Raw genomic sequence first — 27,879 nt, 5'->3', positions numbered from 1 at the left:
TGTTCTATTTTCTGAAGAACTGAGGAAAAATATTAAAACAGGATGATAAAACATGAGAGTAAACTTTAAGAGTGCTTAAAAAACTGTGTTGATACTTTCAGATGCTATTTAATATAATGTCAACCACTGTTGTGTCTTCACACAATTTTTCCCCATGGTTTTAGCCTAATTAGTGTCTGAGGTTAGAACAAAGTGTTACTGTTATACAACTTCTTGCCCTTCCTTCCCTCTTTTTGTACCATTATTGTAAGTTGACAAATTTATAAAATTCTTTAAACTTGTTTAAGTTACTTTTACATATAATAGTTAAAATAAAAGGATATGATCATTTTCATAAATTTACAGTGTGGTATGGTATGCAAAGCAAAGTCTTAAGACATTTTTAAATGACCTAGTTTTTGTTTTGACTTTTAGAGACAAAAATATATGTAAGTTTAGCAATTTTTGGTTACATTTAGGTTGGCGAATATGCCTTTTGGTACAGCCTCGTTTATTTATCCTATAGGCTAAAATTGCTTCCCCCAATTTTTTTTAAAGTGTATTAAAAGGGCTTTTTGGTTAATATCAGCACAGGCAAAAGGACAGAGGTAAGTAAACTTCAGCTGGGTATTTGCTTTGCAATGATCAAGCCTGAGGTCAACTGTGGCAGTTTCAGTATGCTAAGGGAACCCACAGGACAAGTCAGGATGCTTTACTCCATTTAAGCCATGACCACGCTGAGGTTTTACTGTTACCAGTTACAGTGGGGAACAAGAAAGTGGAGGTCCATGTTGGAAACATTAAGTCCATTATTAATACTGCTTAGCATTTTAGTACTAGGAGCAGTGTGGAACAGTTGCCTTCTTCTTCGATAGCATGTGATATTCATCTCTGTCTTGGAACAATAAATAATAGGATGCTCAAACTCACTCATGTATCACAACAATAAGATAATTTTCTCTTAAAAGATAGGCAAACATGAAAAAAAAAGTGATTATGCCCAGTTGAAGTATGGCAAGATAAGAACTCCAATGCACTGTTGATAGGAGTACAATCTGTGCTATCTTGGTTGGGGGCAATTTAACACTGTCAAAATCAAAAATGCAAATGTTAAAAGCAGCAAGATACACAGGTATTAATGGTTTGTGAAATTTAAAAATGAAGATTCCCTTGTGTGCATTTTTAAATTTCACATACTGTTAATATCTCTGTATTTTGCTTCTTTTAACACACAGAGTAATTAATTCTGGGTAAGAAAAATTTAAAGGATGTAAAAATGCAAGCTGGTATATGCATAAATTTTTATTCTCTGTAAGTATTAATTAAAAACCATTACCCATAGATGTAATCTTTGGGGATAATGACTAGGGTCAGGGAAGTCTTTGACTTTCATTTTATTCTTTTCTATACTGCATGAAAGTTTATTTTTAACAAAATAAAAAAAATGTTACTGGGAGTGAGACTATGAATTATTCTTTATTCTTTATATTTTTCTGAATAAAAAACCAAAACTTTTATTTATTTATTTTTTAAATGTATTTATTTTATTTATTATTTTTGGCTGTGTTGGGTCTTCATCGCAGTGCATGGGCTTCTCATTGTGGTGGCTTCTCCTGTTGTGGGCCACAGGCTCTAGACGTGTGAGCTTCAGTAGTTGCAGCACGTGGGCTCAGTAGTTGTGGCTTGCGGGCTCCAGAGCACAGGCTCGGTAGTTGTGGCACAGGGGCTTTGTTGCTCTGCGGCACGTGGGATCTTCCCGGACCAGGGATCGAACCCGTGTCCCCTGCAATGGCAGGTGGATTCTCAACCACTGGGCCACCAGGGAAGCCCCCAAATTTTATTTTTTAAAAAGACAATTGTTTGACTACTGGTTTCTCACTCTTCACCAAAGATTATGAGGTAACAGTCAATGCAACATAAACAGCTCATGTATTATACAATTCCAATTTTTGTACCCCTTTAAAAGAACCATCTTACAGAAATGACCCTTTAAGGCAGGGGTCAGCAAACTTTCTGTAATGGGCCAGATGGTGGTATATACTCTTGGCTTTGGGGCCAAAAAGTCTCTGTGGCAGCTATTCAGCTCTGCTGTTGCAGTGTGATAGTGGACACAGACAATACACAACAAATGGGTGTGGTTGTGTACCAATAAAAGTTTATTTATAAAACAGGCTGTGGGGCTTCCTTGGTGGCGCAGTGGTTGGGAGTCCGCCTGCCGATGCAGGGGACACGGGTTCGTGCCCCGGTCCGGGAAGATCCCACATGCCGCGGAGCGGCTGGGCCCGTGAGCCATGGCCGCTGAGCCTGTGCGTCCGGAGCCTGTGCTCCGCAACGGGAGAGGCCACAACAGTGAGAGGCCTGCGTACCGCAAAAAACAAAACAAAACAAAACAAACAAACAAACAAACAAAAAACAGGCTGTGGACTAGATGGGGTTCCAGGCTGTATTTGGTCAAGCTCTGCTTTAAACTATGGTTGTTTAAATTAAAATAACTTTTGATGTCACCTCATTCCTCCACCCCTTCTAAGACCTAGACCTATGGGAAGATACCTAAAAGGGGCACAATGGTCCAGTGGTTCTCAATCTTTTGGTGGCAGGATTCCTTGAGTCATTTAAAAATTAATAAGCACCTCAAACAGCTTTTGTTTGGGTGGGTAATATCTATTGACATTTATCATATCAGAAATAACAAAAGATAAATTTAAAGTGATTAACCATTAAAAACAACAATAAATTCATTAAAGGTTAACATGAATAATGAAATTATAATTTTAATGAAAATAACTAATCAAAAAATTAGTGAGAAGAATGGTGTTGTTTTATATTTTGTGCAAATCTCATTGATGTCTGACTTAAAAGAAGATAGATCCTCTTAACTGCTCAGCATTCAACTGTGTTGTACTGTTTTGGTTGAAGTATTTAAGAAAATCTGGCCTCACACAGACATATAATTGAAAAAGGGAGAGGTATTTTCATAGCCTCTTCTGATAAGAATAGAAGCTGTCAAGCTCACAGTGGTGAATACAAGTTTTCCAAAATTCTTGTTCTCACTTAGAAGTTCCAGTTTTATCACTGGCAATGAATGCTGTCTACTTATTTTCCTTGAAATGACAGGTTCCATTTCATTCATTTTCATGCAAATTGTCTGTCAAAATCCCAAGTTTGAATAACCACAGCTTTTTTTTAGTGGTCTGTCAACTAAAACTGGTTCAGCTTACAACTCGAGTGCTTTTCCTGAAACAGCCATCCTAGTTCAGAATGCAGCAAAAGGGCTTGATATGAGTATCTTCCATTTTATTACACAGAATATTAAAATGATGCATACTTAGAGTCAAAATTTAGTAGAATTAATAATTTTACTGATTCACTAAGCTTATTTTTAAGTGAAATTGACTTTTTCTGCGAGTGCATGGCAGTGAAGAATACAATCATTATCTGTCTATTTGGGTGTCACTGCCTTGGATCAGTGCTAATGCACTGGCATTGTTGCCCATTACAACTTTTTGCACCAACAGTGTAAACGTCAACACAGAGGAAAAGTCAAAAAATGTTTCAATATTATTATGAAAATAATTTTCATCTCATGGGACCCCCAGGGTCCTCAGACCACACTTTGAGAATTGCTGATGAGGTTTAATATATTTATACTCATGCAAAATCAATGGTTAATGTACCTATCTGTCTGCAATGCCATATGGTGTCAACGTGAGCCTTCTCTTTTTGGCTCATCTTTTTCCTTTGTTAGGACAGAATTTGGATTCAACTGTATAATTAGACACCTGAAAAAAAGGTTTCTCTATTGTTACAAAAGGAAGAAAAAGGTTTTTAAGAAAAAAATTCAATTCTTACAGGAAGGTAAGGTGCCAGTGCTCCACAAGATTCTGCCACAAGCAATCTTCTTTCTGGGTATTTGTGATTAATCTAGAGTAAAAAATAAATAAATCAAGCATAAACAACATACCCTCCCTTCCTCCAATAGATAATTATTTTTCACCACAAATCCTGTTAGGAATGCAATAAAGTTTCTTTCTTTTCCACTTCGGGGATCCCTATACCTGGATCAGGATTAAGGGAATCAGGGAGAGCCTAAAAAATGAGGTCACAGGGGTTACCTGTTAAAGACAAAGAAGATAAAGCAAAGATGAAAATATGGCAAAGTGTCTGGAGATTGTGGGCTTGCCCAAGACTAAGCTTTCCTTAGGATGTCAGGAGCAACCTTCTCCTTCCCTAGCAACATTAGTATATTTTTAAATTTGGAAAACCCAGCTTCTAGATATTTACTGATACAGTCCACAATATGTGCCAGGAACGATTCCTTAGTCCTCTTTTTTTACCTCGGGGATTAGGATGTAAATTAATCGATGATTTAACCAGAGCCCTTGACTGGTGTTATGATTTTGTTTTTAACGTAAGCAGACGTCAATTCATTCCTGTTTGCATATGCAAGATGATGGGGTTTTGCTATTGTAATGACTATGCTGAACCATAACAAAAAATAACAAAAACAAAAAAAATGACACATACTGGGTTTTGTTCCCATATGTCTTCTTCATAGAATATAAATCTTTCTTTGACTGGAAAAGAAATGTATCTGTTCTCATATTCCCATATGAAAAGGTGACATAATTCATTAATGTATTGGATGCCTAAAATTAAGAAAAGAAATTATGTAGCAATCTATTGGGCAACAAACTGGAGGTAGGCGGCTAGATAGATCCCCAATATCCATGTTTATTCAGGTTACAGAAGAGGTGGTGGTAGAGACGCTGGTAACTGACATCTCTGAATAAAATTTAATCCAGAAATAGTAACCTCAAAACAAAATGGTTTGAATGTCATAGTATGTAATATGTAAACTTCTATTTTACTTTCCTTTAGTCTAGCAAAATGAGTCTCAAAATTAAATGTACACACAACAATCAACTGTATTCCTATATATTGGTGATGAACAAACAGAAAATCTAAAAAATTTATTTACAATAGTATTAAAAAGAATAAAATACTCAGGAATAAATTTTAAAAGTGCATAAGTAATATTCTGAAAACTATAAAACATTACTGAAAGAAATTTTAAAAGACCTAAATAAATGGAAAGACATCCTAAATTCATGGATTGAAAGGCTATTAGGATGGCAACATTCTCCAAATTGATCTACAGATTCAACACAATCCTTATAAAATTTCAGCTGGCTTCTTTGCAGAAACTGACAGGCTGATCTTAAAATTCATACAGAAATTCAAGGGACCCAGAATACCTAAAACAATCTTGAAATACAAGAACCAATTCAAGGGGTTGGGGTTTCTTTGGGGGGGATAAAATTGTTCTAAAATTGACTGTGGTGATGGTTGTGTAGCTCTGTGACTACAAAAACCACTGAATTGTACAGTTTAAATAGGTGAATTGTATGCTCTCTGAATTACATCTCAATAAAAGTTAAAAGAAGAAAAGAAAATGGAAAAAACTATTAAAAAATTACATGTACAGGGCTTCCCTGGTGGCGCAGTGGTTGAGAGTCCGCCTGCCGATGCAGGGGACACGGGTTCGTGCCCCGGTCCGGGAAGATCCCACATGCCGCGGAGCGGCTGGGCCCGTGAGCCATGGCCGCTGAGCCTGCGCGTCCGGAGCCTGTGCTCCGCAACGGGAGAGGCCACAGCAGTGAGAGGCCCGCGTACCGCAAAAAAAAAAAAAATTACATGTACATATGTATAACTGTACAGAATTGTAAATTCAAAGTTGTATATGTTGTTTCCAAGTTAATTTGACTTTTCAGTGGTTACAGCCTAACCCTAAATTAGTATGCACTATAACCTCTAGATGACATATGGATTGTCAGAGATAATATGGTTATATATAACGTTCCCTTTTAAATACTGAATCTAGATATGACTCCACTAAACTCTAAAGAAAAAAATGAATACTCAAAGAAAATGGGAACAGAATTCTAGAAGACCATAAACTTTAGTGATATTCCAGAGACTAATAATTTTTCTTAAAAATAAGTGACAAAGCTAGTATAAATAAGGCCATGGAACTTGTCTTCATAAGTAAGAAATCCATCTTTTTAAGATGGAAGAATAAGTTACTTAATGACCTAAATATGGAGTCTAGAAAGTCAAAGATTCTGAGTTCTAGAGAGGACTGGAATATTACAATTCAACATAAAACCAAAAGTACTGTTAGTAAATAGTGAGTTGAAATATAAATATATATAAACCTCCTACATCAAAGGTTTACACTTTATATTCTGTATATACTTGTAATATATACAAGTATACAATATATACAGATACGATTTCTATTATCTACCTACCTACCTACACATACACACAACCTCTTGCTTTCCTTTGAACTCATTAGCTTGTATATTTTTTGTATCTCACTTGATTCAGATCCTTGAACTCAGCAATTTTTGTATTTTTGTATTTTGTCTCATTGGATTCAGATTCTTGTCTAAACACCCCTTTCTCAGAGATTCCTTCTCTGACCACCCTTTCTAAAACAGTACTCCCTATCACTCTCTAACCCTTAGCGTACCTTTTTTTTCTTCATAGTTTATAAATTACAAGACATCGTTTCATTTATTTCTTTACTCTTACCTCTCCACTAGGATGTCATTGTCTTTTATTCACCACTGTATCCCTAGTGACTACAACAGTACCTGGCAGTGGAAATAGTGTTAAGTATTTGTTGGAAGAACGAATAAAGCAAAGCATCCCAAAGCTTTCTTAAGGACTATTAAATCACTGTGCTGGGCTATAGAAACAGTAGCATAATTTATATCCCACATATTTCCTAATAGCATTTTTCAAAGATAATATGAACATTTATAATAAATTAGAATACAATAGCTAGGGAAAACCCAGTACAGTTATTTACCTGTTCCCAACACTGTGGTAAAAGTTCAGCTTCTACACGTGTTGGGCCAACATGACGTGCAAATGCCACACAACCCGTCAGTATCATTTGCCTGAAAGATAATACAGATGAATAAAGATTTGTATTTGCATAGAAAGCACAACTAGGACAAAGGGTTAAAAAGAGTCAGCTCTAATTAACATGAAGTACAATATTTTTGTACAAATTCAACTTTTCACAATGGACGGGCTGCCACCAAGAAAATGAGTTTCTTAAGACTAGTCCCTCCAGCAGTGGCAAAACCATTTGTGAGAGATGTTGTGAAGGGATTCTCTACTGGTGTGAAGCTGAATCTCATAACCTCCTAAATTAACTTCCCACATATACATTCTGAGATTATGTTTAATGCTTCAGTTTCTAATGAATTTCAGTTTCTAGCTAATAAAACAATCAGTGATTATTTTCCCAGTATTTCTATAATTAAAAACTACGATGTCATATTAGTAAAATGATATTTCTTTTTTTATTTAAAAAATTTTAATTTTTATTGAAGTATAGCTGATTTAAACTTATTTATTTATTTATTTATTTTTAGTTGCATTGGGTCTTTGTTGCTGCGTGCGGGCCTTCTCTAGTTGCAGCGAGCGGGGGCTGCTTTGTTGTGGCGCGCAGGCTTCTCACTGCGGTGGCTTCTCTTATTGCGGAGCACGGGCTCTAGGTGCAGGGCTTCAGTAGTCATGGCTCCCGCACTCTAGAGCACAGGCTCAGTACTTGCGGTGCACGGGTTTAGTTGCTCTGTGGCATGTGGGATCTTCCCGGACCAGGGCTCTGACCCGTGTCCCCTGCATTGGCAGGTGGGTTCTTAACCACTGCGCCACCAGGGAAGCCCAAAATGGTATTTCTTAAATGAGGATTTTTGGTATTGCACCCAAGATAACTGTGGTAGGCAGCTTCTGACGTGGCTCCTAATAAGGTCCATCTCCTGATATTCATGCCCTTGAGTAATCCCATCTCCTTGAGTGTAGACTGGACCCAATGTTTTGCTTGTAATGAACAGAATAATGGCCAAAGTGATGGTATGTCACTTAGGAGATCAGATTACAAAAGCCTGTGATATCCATCTTGTGAGACACTCTCTTCTGCCTTCTCAGCTGGCAGGCTTTGATGAAGACACTGCCATGTTGGAGAGCTTTACGTGGCTAGAAACTAAAGGCAATTTCTGGCCAAAAGCCAGTGAGGAACCGAGGCCCCCAGTCCAAAGATCCATAAGAAACTGAATCCTGCCAACGACCAAGCTTAGAAGCAAATCCTTCCCCCATGGGCCTTGAGGTGGCTATAGCCGCAGCCAACACTTTGACTACAGCTTTATAAGAGACCCTGAAGCAGAAGACCCAGATAAACTGACCCACATAAACTGTGTTATTTTAAACCACTTTCTTTTGGGGGTAATTTGTTATGAAATAATATACAATAACTCATGTGATAATTTCATTTGAATTGATAGATTTAAAACTTAAAATTTTAAATAAGATTTCTCACTCTTCAGAATGAAGTTCCATTTAAAATAACTCTGAAAGGCAGAATTGTAAGTTTTTTTACTTTTGATTGACTATGACTTCAAAACAGTAAAACCTGATTAAAAAAAAAAGTATGTTTTTCATAGATGTTTCAAAGTAGCCAACTTTAAGCAAAACCAAAATAGAATGTTTAATTCATACTAATTATAAAAGCCCAGGCATTACTCATTGCTATTTCTCAAAATACGTCAATTTAACTTAAACTGAATAATGACCTTACATTTCTATTTAGTTCAGTCAAGTTAGCTACAACTGTTCTCTCAGGCTGAGGAGAATAATAACAGACAAAAAGCATCTGGACAATCAGAAGGGAAATGTTGAGCCAATATGTCTTCATTGTATATTGCAGCTTCTCCTCACCATAACCTTGTAATTTTTATCTATCTGATTTCCCTTTATATTTATATCATTGTCTTCTATGTCTGTTTCTCAACTTTTCTTTTGTTTTTCTATTTTCTCCTACTTTAGGAAGGCAAATAAAGTGAATAAAAGAAATTCCCAAGCTTTAAGACAGCACGTTAGCTGCCTGTTCCCACTGAAAATTTCCAAATGTCTGATTTTTACCCCCATAGTATATTAAAATAATGAGAAGTCATATATGTAGGTTCTAGAAAAATCTGATAATTATAGTAAATGAACTTTGGTGAAATTTAAGCATTTCAAACACACATAAGAAGTATATACTTATATAAGAGCTTCATGTGAAATGACTTTAAATCATGAGTCACCATCACTATACTAAAGATGTACAAACTTGTTCAAAAAATGTTAGTCCCCTCAAAACAAACTTCTTAGTCAGCAGAGTTAAGATTCAAAATTCTAAAAAATAGGACAGTTTTGAAATACATTTGAAAACAGAAAAGATCAGACGGCCTACAGATTGTTAACAGCACTGGAAACAGGCTCCTGTGATAGTAAAAATAAACACTGTTCCTACTTGTAGAAAATCATAGGATAGGAATTATTTGACACAGGTAGAAATATGGTGTTAGTTATGGCTGTTAGCATAGAACTGCCAAAATGCACTACTATTGTGCATAAAATTAAGTTTCTCTTAGGATGCAAGGAAGCTTGAGATTCATTAAGTAAAGTAACAACTGATTATATGTCAAACATATCATGCTAACTTAAAAATTTTGCTTTGTTATTCATATATATAGTTAATAAATTGATTAGTTTATTTTAATAAATAACTTTATTTCTGTAAGGTGAAAGATTTAAGTGTGGACTGAGTGTTTAAATCCTGACATATCTTGACCTGAAGTAAGGCTATAGGTACTTTTGGCCACCAGGCGGCAGCCGTTAGCTTTACATGCAGAGTCTATGAAAACAGGCTATGTAGAACTAGAGGTTGCCTTGCAAATCTAAAAATGACAGTGTAATAAGTGGTATTTAATTATTAACTAAGTTATCAAGATAGGGAATAGTATTTTTCAAGGAGAAAATAAAATATTAACTTTCCTATATAGCACCATCGAATTGTCCTTAGAAAATTTTCAGTTTGCAATGAATGGAACTTGATTGAATTTCCCTTATTTCCATTTGACTAGCATGTAGATTAATCTTGACTGGATCCTGAAAAAACATGTTTCTCTGCTTGCTCAGGTATATTTTGGTAAGGGTAGGAAAGAGATATATGCTTATAGAGTTTTAAAGTCTACATGACTTTTTATTCTCATAGTGGAGAGATTCCTTGTGTTTAAAATTTTGAGCTTGATTTTGTCTTATGCTTCACTTTTATATTTTCCAACATTCTCAGAAGACGTAAAAACTGTAACAGTCAGTAAAACAAGTACTGAAATTATATAAAGTTACCTAATCATAATGTATAGTTCTATTTTTGCAAAAGTATAAGCAAAAATTATTTCTTTATTAAGATAGAAAATTACTATGTAGAAAAACATTTCAATAGCTCAATCTTATCCAACTGGTGCTGAGTCTACCTACCCATCCACCGGGATGTTTTGTTCACAGTCCCACTTACACAGCTTCACCTAGTATTTAAAGGTCTTACCTTCTGAGGCAGACCTCTATCACTGTTGCTTGATCAAAACCCATTCCCCTTTCTTCCAGAGAGTCTCTCGATGTGTGGCCCATCACCCCACCACCATCAGGTATAACTCATTTCCCCATTCAGGCATCCTTGATTGTGGGTATTTGACTTAGGACTAACCAAAACACTGTATCCCTTTAGCCACACAGAAACTGCTTTACAGATAGCTCAGTGATGCAGACATTCATATATTAAATATTTTATTTCTTGTAAAGCATAACCATGAAGAGGCCATGCTGTATCTAGTTCATCTGTGGGGAAAAAGTTCCTGGAAATCAAATGTGAGAAATAAAAGCAAAGAAATATCGGAATTAGAAATCCAAAGGTAACTAACACAAAAGTGTACAAATTCAACATGAGTAGTTGGAATGACAAGAATGAAAACACTGCAGGGCACTGTGAACAAGGTCAGTGTTCCCTCTGTTTATTAAAATAGATATTAGAAAGAAAAGATGGCATTTATATTAAAATGCTAATCATGATGCCAAATTAATAAAATTAATAAGTCAACATTTTATTTACCAAAGAAGTGGTCATACCCACCTTTGCTCATCATCTGGTCTCTTGATCAAATTGAAAAGTATGTGGAGAAGCTGATCTCTCTCTTTAGGCTCAGGATGTAGGCAGGCTGTACACAATATGAGGGGGATCAACTCCTAAAGAAATATGAAGGTGGAAAAAGTCAGAGTAAAAATGCATTGCAGAATATTCTTTTTTTCTCCAATGTATTCTTAAATGGACATTTAAAATGAAATAAACCTCAGCGTATATAGGAGCAAATTTTAACTTTGTAAGGCTGATAATTCAAGAGAAAACACTGAAACATATATTTTTATGTTGGTTGTGCAGAAGATGCAGATCACAATGTAATAAAGTAACTTAAAATTCAAATAACCTTGTTTTCTTATCCAATACTTCCCAAGGGTCTATTAGTTTTTAAACTAAATAACATTCTATCTTACTATAAGCTGATATAGTTGTTTCAATTTATTTATTTATTTATTTATTTTTTTTTTTGCGGTACACGGGCCTCTCACTGTTGTGGCCTCTCCCACCACGGAGCACAGGCTCCAGACGTGCAGGCCCAGTGGCCATGGCTCACGGGCCCAGCTGCTCCGCGGCATGTGGGATCTTCCCAGACCAGGGCACGAACTCGTGTCCCCTGCATCGGCAGGCGGACTCTCAACCACTGTGCCACCAGGGAAGCCCAGTAGTTTTCATTTTGAAAGTTTTTAAACAAACACTTGCAGAAGTTAACTATACTTCAAAACTTAAAATAACATAAAATAAAGACAACTTGTCCCACTTCCATAAGCACAATATAATCTTTCTTAAGATTAGATATAATTAATAATTTTGTAACCTTAGCACCTAACCTAGTGGCTAATTTTAAAGACCATTTCCACAGGTGTTGAATGCTTTCAGTACAACTACAAAATGTTAGTAGAAATGCTTTATGCTGAAATGAAAATTTTTAACAATATTTTGTTTGTTGCACTTTCAACATGCAGAGGTAAATTCAATATTTTCAAGGAAAGTAATAGACAAAAGTTTATTTCTCTCTTCCAAAGAAGTATTTGAAAATTAAAGTTGTTTCCCATTTTAATTAAATTAAGACTAAATTCTAAAATATATTCAAAGGATATTAATGTTTATCATTTTTGGAATAGATTTTCAAATCTAATGAAATAAAAGTCCAAAAGTGATCAAATATTTTTGGAGAGAAATCCTCTAACTTACTTTGCAGATATTTTAAAGAAATCACTATGATGTAATATAAAGGGTAGAATGATTACTCCCATTTCTTTTTCCCATCTGCCTTCCTACCCACCAAAAAGTACTAGCAGATTTAAAATAGGAATTGATCACTGCCTACTAATACATGATACCTTGAAGAAAAGTCTACACTCTAGGAGAAGTATCTTCCTATTTTGAAGATGCTCCTTTAGAAACAGATGATATGCTTTTTAGAGGGGGTGAGACTGAAACTTAAAGGCGTGACTAGAAGTCCTTTCCATTATTTCTAACATCTTTATATATTATGCTAAAATTATAATTACTTGGTATAATTCTAAATGGAAAGTACAAAGATGTAGATAAGAAGAGCTAAGAATAAATCTGAGAAGCAAAAAGAAATTTAAAACATTTATTCTGCCATCTTTCTATTTAGGCAACTCTGTATGTTTTAGATTAGTGAATAACTGAAAAGCAAAAGAAATAAAAAATAATTAGGGAAAATAATTTTGCACCGGGAATGGAACAGTATACGTATGGATCCTATATTGTTATATAATGTTTCCACAGATGCTTAATATGTTGCTTGATGGGTAAGTCTTGACTTTGGAGGAGAAAATAAACAACCTTTTATAAAACATTAGGGTAGAAGACCATTAATATCAAGGATCCTTAAGGATTCCATTGAGGCTGCTAAGAGCCAATGATACTAATAAGAGGACTAAGACTGTACATCAGCATATCACACTGAGAGTAGAACTTTAAGGATGAAAAAGTAGTTATTCTAGAAAGCACTAACAAAAAGAGACAATATTTTAATGCCTGAAAATCAAAAAGACCCAAAATATTTTATTTATACTTTGCCCTTATGTCAGACCTTTCCCACGGGTTTTCTTGCTTCCTCACAACCCTTCTTCCTGCTTTCCAATCATCTCCAAATATACGCTCTTACATTATCTTATTCCATTCTCTTCCTATTGTATAACTCTTTAAAAAAATAAAGTTATGAAATGTAGGTAAGATATTTGCTATAATTGCAAATACATGCATATACACTCTGTTTAAAATATAGAACAATACATAGCTTCTTTATCTTAATAACAAGTATACCAAAATAGCTGTTGCTGTTTATTTTTTGTGCCTCACATTTTCTTTTCCTTTTCTCTTTATTTTAAAATCATGAGGCTTAGTGATTCTTTTTTTTTTTTGCGGTACACGGGCCTCTCACTGTTGTGGCCTCTCCCATTGCGGAGCACAGGCTCCGGACGCACAGGCTCAGCGGCCATGGCTCACGGGCCCAGCTGCTCCGCGGCATGTGGGATCTTCCCGGACCGGGGCACGAACCCGTGTCCCCTGCATCGGCAGGCGGGCTCTCAACCACTGCGCCACCAGGGAAGCCCGACTTAGTGATTCTTAATCGAACAGGAAGTTTATGTCATACATTAATATAAAGAAACTTTTAACTGGAATATGGCTATAGATGTGCTAAACCGAGAACCCTGAATTCGGAGCTAGAAGAGCTCCTGCCTCAATACTTCTTAGTACCAAAGAACCTAATGAAAACCACGAATTTCTCTGATTTTTAGTTTCCTCAAGTGAAATATATAGGAATTAATTAAGATTAGTGCAGAAGTCAAAACTTCTTTACATATATCTTTACATATATTCTGTACTTTTCTTATCTATGGCTAATGGGATTGTTAATTTTTCCTTCTGAGATCAAAGTTGGCCTCAAAAAGCCTTCTCAACACAGCAGCCATTACCAACCAATCCAAACTGACACATGGGAGAAAAACGATTTGTCAGTCCTTGTCTCCTTGAACTCTAAAATTATGCTCAATCACAGTTAGTAATAATTTATATTGCCATCTGTTTTTTTTTTTTTTTTTTGGTGGTATGCGGGCCTCTCACTGTTGCGGCCTCTCCCGTTGCGGAGCACAGGCTCCGGACGTGCAGGCTCAGCGGCCATGGCTCACGGGCCCAGCCGCTCCGCGGTATGTGGGATCTTCCCGGACTGGGGCACGAACCTGTGTCCCCTGCATCAGCAGGCGGACTCTCAACCACTGCGCCACTAGGGAAGCCCTGCCATCTGTTTTTATTTATTGCTGGCTAAATCAACAAATATGGGAAGTCATTGCCAATAAGTTTTGGTTGATAGCCTATGGCAAGGAGAACTGGGTACAGCCAGGCACATTAATGACTATGGCAGTTATAACCCAGTGTATAAAGTATGCCAGATGGTCTCCCCTTCTTACAGCAACACTGAGCTCAGAAGAGGCCCAGAAAGTGATAGCAGAAAAGTGGAAAGTGTAGTCTGTTTGTGACAGAGCCATCAAGGATTTTAATTGCTAAGTTATGACTAGCTCCAAATATCCTAATTTCCTCTTCCTCTATCATTCGTTTATTTATTCACAACTTCTATTTGTACCATTCCTGAAATAATGAATTCTGTGTTAAGTGTGTATCTGCTATGCTTTATATCACTTATTTATTGTGAATTCACCTTTTTCAAGCCTCTGAGGTACTAATTCATCCATTTAAGACCCTATTTACCATTTTCACACTACAGATGACCCTTGAACAACATGGTTTTGTACTGTGTGGGTCCACTTATGTGCAGATTTTTTCCCTTAAGTATGTATTACAGTAGTACACAATCTGTGGTTGGCTGAATGAAAAGTTATACTGGGATTTTGAACTATGTGGGGGTCAGCACCCATAACCTCTGCATTGTTCAAGGAAGGGTCAACTGTATTCATAAATTTATAGATTTGAATCAATATTCTCCCTTTGGTATCATCTCTCCAACGGATGAAGTCTAGTGTTTAAAAAACTTTCCTTATAATTATAAATAAAACGTTTAAAAAATGGTGGCCAAATTTTCTTCAGAAAACAATGTGATAGTGGTTTTGAAAATGTCTTTGAATAATAACCATGGTAAAATAATACTTATAGCTTTGGTAACATTATATCCAAAAAGAATCCCTTGCCCCGCCCATAAAAATGTTATTGTCTCCATATTTCAAGGCAACAGAAATTTTAAATATTTTCAAACATACTTTAGCACCTGATAGTACTCAATTAATGTGTACTGAAGTGAAATACAAAACTTATCTACTGATCATTAGAGAGGAAATCAGTGTAGTAATCCTATTGCAGAAGGTATTCGAGTACTTTATTACCACAATACCAGAAAACCAAGGCCTATAGAATTCATTAACCTACAGACTTAGTAATTTGCACTTTACTCAGGTAAATGATTTTTGCTTTAACTATTTTGATTTTTACAATTTTAACAATGCTAGTTCTCTCTATATGAAGGCTCTCCCACTCTTCCTATGAAATTTTGTACAGAATTAAACAGGAAAGGCTTCCAGGATTTTCCTTTCAGTTTTCTTTCTTTAAATATTTTATTTATTTATTTATTTATTTATTTTCTTTTGGCTATGTTGGGTCTTTCTTGCAGCGTGCAGGATCTTTCGTTGCAGTGCAGGCTCTTCATTGTGGTGTGCGGGTTTTTCTCTCTCTAGTTGTGGCGAACGGGCTCCAGAGCACGTGAGCTCTGTAGTTTGTGGCACGTGGACTCTCTGGTTGAGGCGCGCGAGCTCAGTAGTTGTGGCGCTTGGGCTTAGTTGCTCCAAGGCATGTGGGATCTTAGTTCCCCAACCAGGGATCGAACCCGCATCCCCTGCATTGGATGGTGGATTCTTTACCACTGGGCCATCAGGGAAGTCCCTTCTTTTCAGTTTTACAAGTAAAACAAAATAACTTCTAATAATAATAAAGAAATCACTTTCAGTAAGATTAGTGTGTGTTCAGACTACAAAAACAGAAGGAATAAAAAGTACCTAAACAGGATCTAAAACAATGTGAGTGATCAGATGTTAAAGGGGAAAGAAATGAAGTAGGAAATGAGATCAGGCAAATTTTAAAAGTAAAAAAAAAACAAAGCATGGATATGTTGATAAGATAATGGCTCCGAAACCTGAAAGGAATCTAAACCATAAAAGGAAGTATTGCATTTAGATCAGATGCCAAGGAGGAAATGTTTGAGTACTTCAGGTCAAGAAGCAAAATTCTATAGTTCTAAAAAGGTGACATTAGTCCAATTATTATAGTTCACTGCTTGTCCTCACTGTTCCACTAAAATTATTTCCTATAACCCAAGCTTCGTTAAAAATTTTAGATAGGGGACGTCCTTGGTGGTGCAGTGGTTAAAAATCCACCTGCCAATTCAGGGGACACGGGTTGGAGCCCTGGTCCGGGAAGATCCCACATGCCGCAGAGCAACTAAGCCCGTGTGCCACAACCACTGAGCCTGTGCTCTAGAGCCCGCGAGCCACAACTACTGAAGCCCATGCACCTAGAGCCCATGCTCCATAACAACAGGAACCACCGCAATGCAAAGCCCGTGCACTGCAACAAAGAGTAGCCCCTGCTTGCCACAACTAGAGAAAGCCCGCGTGCAGCAACGAAGACCCAACATAGCCAATAAATAAATTAATTAATTAATTAAATTTTAGATAACTGTTATTAAATTTTTTTCATCTAGTCTTTTGCCTAGGGATTAAGCAATAATGAATTACAATTTAAATTCAAGTACCGAGAAGTATACATCCTCTGATTTAGATTTTCAGTTGAAATCTGTCAGGATGTTGACAATAACATGTAAAGAAAAAACATAAAGAAAAAACATTGCAAAGACTCACATAAGGAAAAGAAAAGATTACTCACCTCTGGAAAAGTTTTACACTTCAAGGGCTGCTAAAATATCTATTCTTACAATTATTAATATCTATAATTCCTGGGGCTCAGCCTTTAGGAAGCCTAATTGAAATACTTAAGTGACTTTCAAACTCTGATGCTGCTAAAGAGCATGTGATTTATTCCGAAAATTACAAGATACACACACACACACACACACACACACACAGTCTACAAGGATAAAGAAGATGGACCAAGCTTATGTACTTTACTGTACTATCTACTTTACTTGTACTACTATATTACTCTCATACAGTTGTAATTACCTGGGGCTATTATTACACGTAAGTTAAAAATTTACCATGGAGTAACCAAGAATGGCAATGTAAAAGAGCAAAGTTTAGTTTCTCAGAAGATGAGCAAGTCTTTAGAGGTACTAGCTACTTTTAAGTCTTTTAGGGAATTGGTGTTCTCCTTTATCATTTTTCCTTTTATAGCTTTAATGATATATACTTTATATATCATGAAACTCATCCATTTCAAGTATACATTCAGTGGTTTTTTTCAGTATATTCAGAGTTGTGAAACCATCCCCAATCTAATTTTGGAACATCCTACAAAGAAAGCTTGGATTCATTTTCCATTTCACCTTGCTGCACCCCCATTCCAGGCCCAGGCTTCTCCTTTGCTTTTCTAATTTAGCTAGCTGATGACATATATTTCCTTGCCGTAGAATAAAAATGAACGTTAAATTTAGATGTATTATTTTAAAATGCTTTTAGAAGTAATTCTTTAAGAAATCTTATTTTAAATTACAGAATTTCCCCTTCAAATGCATTTAAAGCAGAAATTGTGAAAAATCAAATTCTTTAGACTATTTTACTATATACATATATCAAATGACAAATATATTTACTTTGTAATTTGGTTTGAAAGATACAAGTTCCTCAACCAACCCATTAATGTGAACTACTATATAGAAAATCAGTTCATTATTTTATTTTTTTATCCCAAAATGAACAGGCAAAAAAGTCGTTTAAAATACAAACTGGTAAAAAGAGATTATCACGGGCTTCCCTGGTGGCACAGTGGTTCAGAGTCTGCCTGACACTGCAGGGGACATGGGTTTGTGCCCTGGTCCGGGAAGATCCCACATGCCACGGAGTGGCTGGGCCCGTGAGCCATGGCCGCTGAGCCTGCGCGTCCAGAGCCTGTGCTCCGCAATGGGAGAGGCCACAACAGTGAGAGGCCGCGTACCGCAAAAAAAAAAAAAAAAAAAAAAAGATCACTACTTCGCAGAACATAGGAGAAAATTATTTTTTCACTTTTTATCATCTCTGAAATTGGGATGCACCTTACAATGGACAGCATATCATAAATTAATTGGAATTCTTATTTCTTAAAGGTACATGATTGTTACACTCAATGGTACCTTAAATTTGAATATATGGTATGTTGAATTCGGAAAATGCTATAATTGTGCCCTGAAGGTTAATGAGGTTGTGATTTTTCTTTTAAAAAACAAAAACAAATAACACTAATATCTATAGTCACTGTACTTTCCACTTTTATACAACATAAAGTTTAATTTATTAGACAGTTTTAATTAACCTTTATGTCACTCCATTTAAAATAGTGGGTCATAAAGTCAATTGAATGGGTCACAAAGAGCTTTTTTTTCTTTTTTTATTGTTTATTTAGGCATATTCTTTAGTGTTTTAAAATATTTATAAAATCCTGTTTGATACTATCTTCTATTCTAACTTTTTGTAATAAAGGCAAGACTTGATTTGTAACACTTTCTTTTAATTACATGTGTAATTATATACTGGCACATGATGTAAAATATCTTCCTTACAGTGTAGTCAATAAAGCTTGAAATACCTAATTTAACACATGTTTAAAAGACTATAGAAGACTAGATATTATGCAGTCTTGAAAACGAGAAAGCTCTTTATCTACTGACACAGAAAGATACAAAAATATGTTACATGGAAAAAAAGCGAAGTGCAAAATAGTGCATAGAGTATGGTAGCATTTGCATAATTCATGGAGAGATCATATATTTGAGTTTGCTTATACATGCAGAAAATACCTCTGAAAGAATACAATACAGCTCCAATAATAGTTGGAGACTTCCATACCCCAGTTTCGATAATGGACAGAATATCTAGACGAAAGATCAGTAAGGAAATAGAGGACTTCAACAATGTAAAACAATTAGACCTAATAGACATATATAGACCACTCTAGATGACAACAGCAGAATATATATTATTTTCAAGTGCACATGGAACATTCTCAAGGAGAGAACATATGTTAGGCTGCAGACAATTCTCGGTAAGTTTTTAAAAGATTGAAATCACACAAAGAAACTTCTCCAGCCACATTGGAAATTAAAAATCAATAACTGAAGGGAAACTGGAAAATTCAGTAATATGTTGATGTTAAACAACACATTCTTAAACAACAAATGGGTCAAAGAAATCACTAAGGAAATTAAAATACTTTGAGATAAATGAAAATGAGAAACAGAACATACCAAAATGTGTGAAATGTAGCATAAGCAGGACACAGAGGGAAATTTATAGTTGTAACTGCCTACATTAAAAAAGCAAGATCCCAAGTCAACAACCTTGCAATAAAGAGCAAATTAAACTAAGGGCCGGCTGAAAGAAGAAAATAATAAAGATTCGAGCAGAGATAAATGAAATATACACAAGGAAAACAAGAGAGTCAGCAAAATCAGAAGTTGGTTCTTTGAAAAGATCAACACATTTGACAATCCTTTAGCTAGACTGACTAAGAGAAAAAGAGAGAAGATGCAAATAACTAGAATCAGAAATAAATGAGAGGACATTAGTAGCAACCTTACAAAAATTAAAACGATTATAAGTGAATACCATAAATGATGCTTCACCAACAAATTAGATAAGCAAGAAATGAACTAATTCCTAGAATCACATAAATTACCAAAACTGAGTCAAGAGATAGAAAATCACAACAGACCAATAACAAGCTAATAGATAGAACAAGTAATAAAAACCCTCCCCCAAAGAAAAGTTCTAGGATCAGAACTGATGAACTCTAGAACACATTTAAAGAATTATTAGGGGGACCCGGCCTGAGCAGCAGGGGCGGGAGCTTCGAGACTGGGGCGGCACGAGAGGACTCTGGGAGAGCTCAAGCCAAGGAGTACTTCCCAGAACTTCTGCTGCCAAGGTCCTTGTCCCCACGGTGAGCCACAGCAACCCCCCGCCTCTGCAGGAGACCCTCCAACACTAGCAGCCGTGAGGATGAAAGGCTCTTGGTGCTCCAGTCAGGAGTGAGGGCTGTGCCTCTGAGGTGGGAGAGCCAAGTTCAGGACACTGGTCTACAAGAGACCTCCCAGCTCCCCGTAATATCAAACAGTGAAAATCTCCCAGAGATCTCCATCTCAATGCCAAGACCCAGCTTCACTCAACGACCAGCAAGCTACAGTGCTGGACACCCTGTGCCACACAACTAGCAACACAGGAACACAAACCCACCCATTAGCAGAGAGACTGCCTAAAATTATAATAAGGCCACAGACATCCCAAAACACACCACCAGATGTGGACCTACCCACCAGAGAGACAGGATCCAGGCTGACCCACCAGAACCCAGGCACTAGTCCCCTCTACCAGGAAGCCTACACAACCCACTGAACCAACCTTAGCCACTGGGGACACACACCAAAAACAATGGGAACTACAACCTGCAGCCTGAAAAAAAGGAGACCACAAACACAGTAAGTGAAGCAAAATGAGAAGACAGAGAAACAAACAGCAGATGAAGGAGCAAGGCAAACACCCACCAGCCCTAACAAATGAAGAGGAAATAGGCAGTCTACCTGAGAAAGAATTCAGAATAATGATAGTAAAGATGATCCAAAGTCTTGGAAATAGAATGGAGAAAATACAAGAGACGTTTAACAAGGACCTAGAAGAACTAAAGAGCAAACAAACAGTGATGAACAACACAATAAATGAAATTAAAAATTCTTTAGAAGGAATCAATACCAGAATAACTGAGGCAGAAGAACGGATAAGTGACCTGGAAGAAAAAATAGTGGAAATAACTACTGCAGAGCAGAATAAAGAAAAAAGAATGAAAAGAATTGAATGCAGTGTCAGAGACCTCTGGGACAACATTAAACACACCAACATTCAAATTTTAGGGGTCCCAGAAGAAGAAGAGAAAAAGAAAGGGAATGAGAAAATATTTGAAGAGATTATGGTTGAAAACTTCCCTAATATGGGAAAAGAAATAGTTAATCAAGTCCAGGAAGCACAGAGAGTCCCATACAGGATAAATCCAAGGAGAAACACAACAAGACACATATTAATCAAACTATCAAAAATTAAATACAAAGAAAAAATATTAAAAGCAGCAAGGCAAAAACAACAAATAACACACAAGGGAATCCCCATAAGGTTAACAGCTGATCTTTCAGCAGAAACTCTGCAAGCCAGAAGGGAATGACAGGACATATTTAAAGTGATGAAGGAGAAAAAACTACAACCAACATTACTCTGCCCAGCAAGGATCTCAATCAGATTTGAAGGAGAAATTAAAACCTTTACAGACAAGCATAAGCTAAGAGAATTCAGCACCACCAAACCAGCTTTACAACAAACACTAAAGGAATTTCTCTAGACAGGAAGCACAAGAGAAGGAAAAGACCTACAATAACAAACCCAAAACAATTAAGGAAATGGTAATAGGAACATACATATCAATAATTACCTTAAATGTAAATGGATTAAATGCTCCAACCAAAATCCATAGACTGGCTGAATGGATACAAAAACAAGACCCGTATATATGTTGTCTACAGGAGACCCACTTCAGACCTAGGGACACATTCAGACTGAAAGTGAGGGTATGGAAAAAGATATTCCATGCAAATGGAAATCAAAAGAAGCTGTAGTAGCAATTCTCAAATCAGAGAAAATAGACTTTAAAATAAAGACTATTACAAGAGACAAAGAAGAAGAGTACATAATGATCAAGGGATCGACCCAAGAAGAAGATATAACAATTGTAAATATTTATGCACCCAACATAGGAGCACCTCAATATATAAGGCAAATACTAACAGCCATAAAAGGGGAAATCGACAGTAACACAATCATAGTAGGGGACTTTAACACCCCACTTTCACCAATGGACAGATCATCCAAATGAAAATAAATAAGGAAACATAAGCTTTAAATGATACCTTAAACAAGATGGACTTAATTGATATATATAGGACATTCCACCCAAAAACAGAAGAATACACATTCTTCTCAAGTGCTCATGGAACATTCTCCAGGATAGATCATAACTTGGGTCACAAATCAAGCCTTAGTAAATTTAAGAAAATTGAAATCGTATCAACTATCTTTTCTGACCACAATGCTATGAGACTAGATATCAATTACAGGAAAATATCTGTTAAAAAATACAAACACATGGAGGCTAAACAATACATTACTTAATAATCAACAGATCACCGAAGAAATCAAAGAGGAAATCAAAAAATACCTAGAAACAAATAACAATGAAAACATGACGGCCCAAAAGCTATGGGATGCAGCAAAAGCAGTTCTAAGAGGGAAGTTTATAGCAATACAATCCTTCCTTAAGAAACAAGAAACATCTCAAGTAAACAACCTAACCATACACCTAAAGCAATTAGAGAAAGAAGAACAAAAAACCCCCAAAGTTAGCAGAAGGAAAGAAATCATAAAGATCGGAACAGAAATAAATGAAAATGAAATGAAGGAAACCATAGCAAAGATCAATATAACTAAAAGCTGGTTCTTTGAGAAGATAAACAAAATTCATAAACCATTAGTCAGACTCATCAAGAAAAAAAAGGGAGAAGACTCAAATCAATAGAATTAGAAATGAAAAAGAAGTAACAACTGACACTGGAGAAATACAAAGGATCATGAGAGATTACTACAAGCAACTCTATGCCAATAAAATGGACAACCTGGAATAAAAGGACAAATGCTTAGAAAGGTACAACCTTCCGAGACTGAACCAGAAAGAAAGAGAAAATATGAACAGACCAATCACAAGCACTGAAATTGAAACTGTGATTAAAAATCTTCCAACAAACAAAAGCCCAGGACCAGATGGCTTCACAGGCGAATTCTATCAAACATTTAGAGAAGAGCTAACACCTATCCTTCTCAAACTTTTCCAAAATATAGCAGATGGAGGAACCCTCCCAAACTCATTCTACTAGGCCACCATCACCCTGATACCAACACCAGACAAAGGTGTCTCAAAGAAAGAAAACTACAGGCCAATATCACTGATGAACACAGATGCAAAAATTCTCAACAAAATACTAGCAAACAGAATCCAGCAGCACATTAAAAGGATCATACACCATGATCAAGTGGGGTTTATCCCAGGAAGGCAAGGATTCTTCAATATATGCAAATCAATCAATGTGATACACCATGTTAACAAACTGAAGGAGAAAAACCATATGATCATCTCAATAGATGCAGAGAAAGCTTTCGACAAAGTTCAACACCTATTTATGATAAAAACTCTCCAGAAAGTAGGCATAGAGAGAACTTACCTGAACATAATAAAGGCCATATATGAAAAATCCACAGCCAACATCGTCCTCAATGGTGAAACACTGAAACCCTTTCCACTAAGGTCAGGAACAAGACAAGGTTGCCCACTCTCACCACTATTATTCAACATAGTTTTGGAAGTTTTAGCCACAGCAATCAGAGAAGAAAAGGAAATAAAAGGAATCCAAATCGGAAAAGAAGAAGTAAAACTGTCACTTTTACTTGTTTGCAGATGACATGATACTATACATAGAGAATCCTAAAGATGCTACCAGAAAACTACTAGAGCTAATCAATGAATTTGGTAAAGTAGTAGGATACAAAATTAATGCATAGAAATCTCTAGCATTCCTATACACTAATGTTGAAAAATCTGAAACTCAAATTAAGAAAACACTCCCATTTACCATTGTAACAAAAAGAATAAAGTATCTAGGAATAAACCTACCTAAGGAGACAAAAGACCTGTATGCAGAAAATTATAAGACACTGATGAAAGAAATTAAAGATGATACAAATAGATGGAGAGATATACCATGGTCTTGGATTGGAAGAATCAACATTGTGAAAATGACTCTGATACCCAAAGCGATCTACAGATTCAATGCAATCCCTATCAAACTACCACTGGCATTTTTCACAGAACTAGAACAAAAAATTTCACAATTTGTATGGAAACACAAAGACCCCGAATAGCCAAAGCAATTTGAGAACGAAAAATGGAGCTGGAGGAATCAGGCTCCCTGACTTTGGACTATACTACAAAGCTACAGTAATCAAGACAGTATGGTTCTGGCACAAAAAGAGAAATATAGATCAATGGAACAGGATAGAAAGCCCAGAGATAAACCCATGCACCTATGGTCACCTTATCTTTGATAAAGGAGGCAAGAATATACAGTGGAGAAAAGACAGCCTCTTCAATAAGTGGTGCTGGGAAAACTGGACAGGGATATGTAAAAGTATGAAATTAGAACACTCCCTAACACCATACACAAAAATAAACTCAAAATCGATTAAAGACCTAAATGTAATGCCAGACACTATCAAACTCTTAGAGGAAAACATAGGTAGAACACCCAATGACATCAATCATAGAAAGATCCTTTTTGACTCACCTCCCAGAGAAATGGAAATAAAAACAAAAATAAACAAATGGGACCTCATGAAACTTCAAAGCTTTTGCACAGCTAAGGAAACCATAAACAAGATGAAAAGACAACCCACAGAATGGGAGAAAATATCTGCAAATGAAGCAACTGAGAAAGGATTAATCTCCAAAATTTACAAGCAGCTCATGCAGCTCAATATCAAAAAAACAAACAACCCAATCCAAAAATGGGCAGAAGACCTAAATAGACATTTCTCCAAAGTAGATATACAGATTGCCAACAAACACATGAAAGGATGCTCAACATTATTAATCATTAGAGAAATGCAAATCAAAACTACAATGAGATATCATCTCACACCGGTCAGAATGGCCATCATCAAAAAATCTACAAACAATAAATGCTGGAGAGGGTGTGGAGAAAAGGGAACACTCTTGCACTGTTGGTGGGAAGGTTAATTGATACAGCCACTATGGAGAACAGTATGGAGGTTCCTTAGAAAACTAAAAATAGAACTACCATATGACCCAGCAATCCCACTACTGGGCATATACCCTGAGAAAACCATAATTCAAAAAGGGTCATGTGCCAAAATATTCAATGCAGCTCTATATACAATAGCCAGAATTTGGAAGCAACCTAAGTGTATATCAACAGATGAATGGATAAAGAAGATGTGGCACATATATACAATGGAATATTACTCAGCCATAAAAAGAAATGAAATTGAGTTATTTGTAGTGAGGTGGATGGACCTAGAGTCTGTCATACAGAGTGAAGTAAGTCAGAAAGAGAAAAACAAATACCGTATGCTAACACATATATATGGAATCTAAGAAAAAAAAAAAAAAGGTCATGAAGAACCTAGGGGCAAGGTGGGAATAAAGACACAGACCTACTAGAGAATGGACTTGAGGATATGGGGAGGGGGAAGAGTAAGCTGTGACAAAGCGAGAGAGAGGCATGGACATATATACACTACCAAATGTAAAATAGATAGCTAGTGGGAAGCAGCCACATAGCATAGGGAGATCAGCTCGGTGCATTGTGACTGCCTGGAGGGGTGGGAAAGGGAGGGTGGGAGGGAGGGAGACGCAAGAGGGAAGGGATGTGGGAACAGATGTATAGGTATAACTGATTCACTTTGTTATAAAGCAGAAACTAATAAAAAAATTGTATTGGCAGTCCTAACCAAAGTAATTAAGTAAGAGGAAGAAATAAAAGCTATCCCAATTGGAAAGAAAGAAGCAAAATGTCTCTGTTTGCAGATAACAAGATTCTATATAAATGTCATAGAATCCACAAAAAACTACTAGAGCTAATAAACAAATTCAGCAAAGTTTCAAGTTACAAGATCAACATACAAATGTCAGTTCTGTTTCTATATACCAGCAATGAACAAGCTGAAAAGGAAATTAAGGAAACAATTTCATTTACAATAGCATCCATGAGAATAAAATACTTAGAAATAAATTTTAACATGGAAGTGAAAAACTACAAAACATTGCTGAAAGACATAAGTAACTGTAAAGAATCTCATGTTCATAAATGGCAAGACTTAGTGTTGTTTGAATGTCAATATTCCCCAAAGTGATCTACAGATTCAGTGCAATCCCTATCAAAATTCAAATGACCTTTATGGCAGAAATCAAAACTGAGCATCAAATTCATATGGAACTGAAAGGGGCCCTAAATGGCTAAACGATATTGAAAAAGAAAACAAAGCCGGAGGACTCATTCTTCCCAATTTCAAAACTTACTATAAAGCTACAGTAATCAAAATAGAGTGGAACGGGCATAAAGATAAACACAAAGACCAATGGTACAGAATTGAAAGTATAGAAATGAATCCAAACATCGACACTGAACTGATTTTTGGCAAAGGTGCCATGACCATTCATTAGGGAAACAACTTTCTGTTCAACAAATGGTGCTGGGATATCTGGATAACTAAATGAAAAGAATAAAGTTTTGGACTCCTGCCTCACTCCATATATTAAAAAAAAAACAAAACTCCAAATGGATCAATGACCTAAATATAAGAGCTAAAGGTATAAAACTATTAGAAGAAAACACAGGAATAAATCTTTCTGAGTTCAGATTTGGTAATGGATTCTTAGATTGATACCAAAAACTCAAGCAACAAAAGAAAAAAATAGAGAGATCAGATTTCATAAAAATGAAAAACATTTGTCCATCTAAGGACATTATCAACAATGTGAAAAGAAAACCTATAGGATGGGAGAAAATCTTTGCAAATCATGTATGGGGTAAGGGTTTAATATCCAGAATTGTAAGAACTCTTACAATTTAAAGGCAAACAATCCACTCCAAAAATGGGCAAAGAAGTTGAAAGAATACACTAGAAGCTAATAAAATTTATTGCATGTAGGATGGTGGCTCAGGGACAAGGGAAGACAAGTTTTTGTTGTACATCTTTTTATATTTAAAAGATGTTAAACCATGTGAATATATTATTTATTCAAACCTTAAAACCTGTTTATAATGTTTTATTTTTTTAATTACCTAGGATATTGCTATGATCAATCAGTTTACTAAGGGACATTTAAATTGTATTTACATATCAATAAAAAGGTTTATACTGAAAAGAGAACACATAAAACTTGAGAAATAAGAAAAAATAAAAATATTAATCCTTCAATCACGAGACCTTTTTAAAAATATAGATATAAGGAACTAGGGTAAAATATTAAATACAAGTAATCCAATATCAAAGGATAAAATGAATTAAAAGTTTTGACCTTTTATACCCTGGGATTAGTTTCAAAGAAAGGCAAGGTATACTTCATTATTTACCAATTTAATTTTGAGGGAATACAACTTTGGTATATAATAAATGGTAAATCTTCTGGTAAAACAGAATAAAGTACAAATAATTAAGTAAACAAAGATAAATGATCAATTCTTCATGAAATTATAAGTATATAAATATTTTAAAATATAAAAGCCTTAAAATCAGCCAAAAAGTAAACATCATACCACAAATAAAATATGTGTATATATAAATATGTTTACATATATATTTATATATATATCTGATTACTGATGATGCAAATTTATAAATACTTCATGCAGTATAAGCAGATTTTAGTGGTAGTTTTTTATGATTAAAAAAGGGAAAATCAAAATAAAAAAGCTTAAACTGCATCTCATAACAATTAGGTTTCTGTGATATTTTAAAGATTATATTAAGGAAACATAGTAAAAGGGATGCAAACATTAATGCACTGCA

The 27,879-nt window shown here is 35.8% G+C and overlaps 1 protein-coding gene across 3 annotated transcripts in view; it reads right to left on the bottom strand.

Annotated features, from left to right (window-relative positions):
- The window catches only part of RELCH (RAB11 binding and LisH domain, coiled-coil and HEAT repeat containing), a 122,774-nt gene that overhangs the window by 46,804 nt on the left and 48,091 nt on the right, over positions 1 to 27,879 (bottom strand). For all 3 annotated transcript variants that reach the window (XM_081251871.1, XM_081251870.1, XM_081251872.1), the window contains exons 11-13: positions 11,009 to 11,121; positions 6,857 to 6,947; positions 3,829 to 3,900 (exon numbers count right to left, since the gene is read on the bottom strand). In XM_081251871.1, the coding sequence (XP_081107997.1) occupies positions 3,829 to 3,900; positions 6,857 to 6,947; positions 11,009 to 11,121 (276 nt within the window). The remainder of the gene's footprint in view (positions 1 to 3,828; positions 3,901 to 6,856; positions 6,948 to 11,008; positions 11,122 to 27,879) is intronic.

This window comes from Mesoplodon bidens (genome assembly GCF_964165515.1).
Source record: "Mesoplodon bidens genome assembly, chromosome: 13".
Taxonomy (NCBI): Eukaryota; Metazoa; Chordata; class Mammalia; order Artiodactyla; family Ziphiidae; genus Mesoplodon; species Mesoplodon bidens.
The sequence above is the reverse complement of the archived record's forward strand: the minus strand, read 5'-3'. Positions and strand labels throughout refer to the sequence as shown.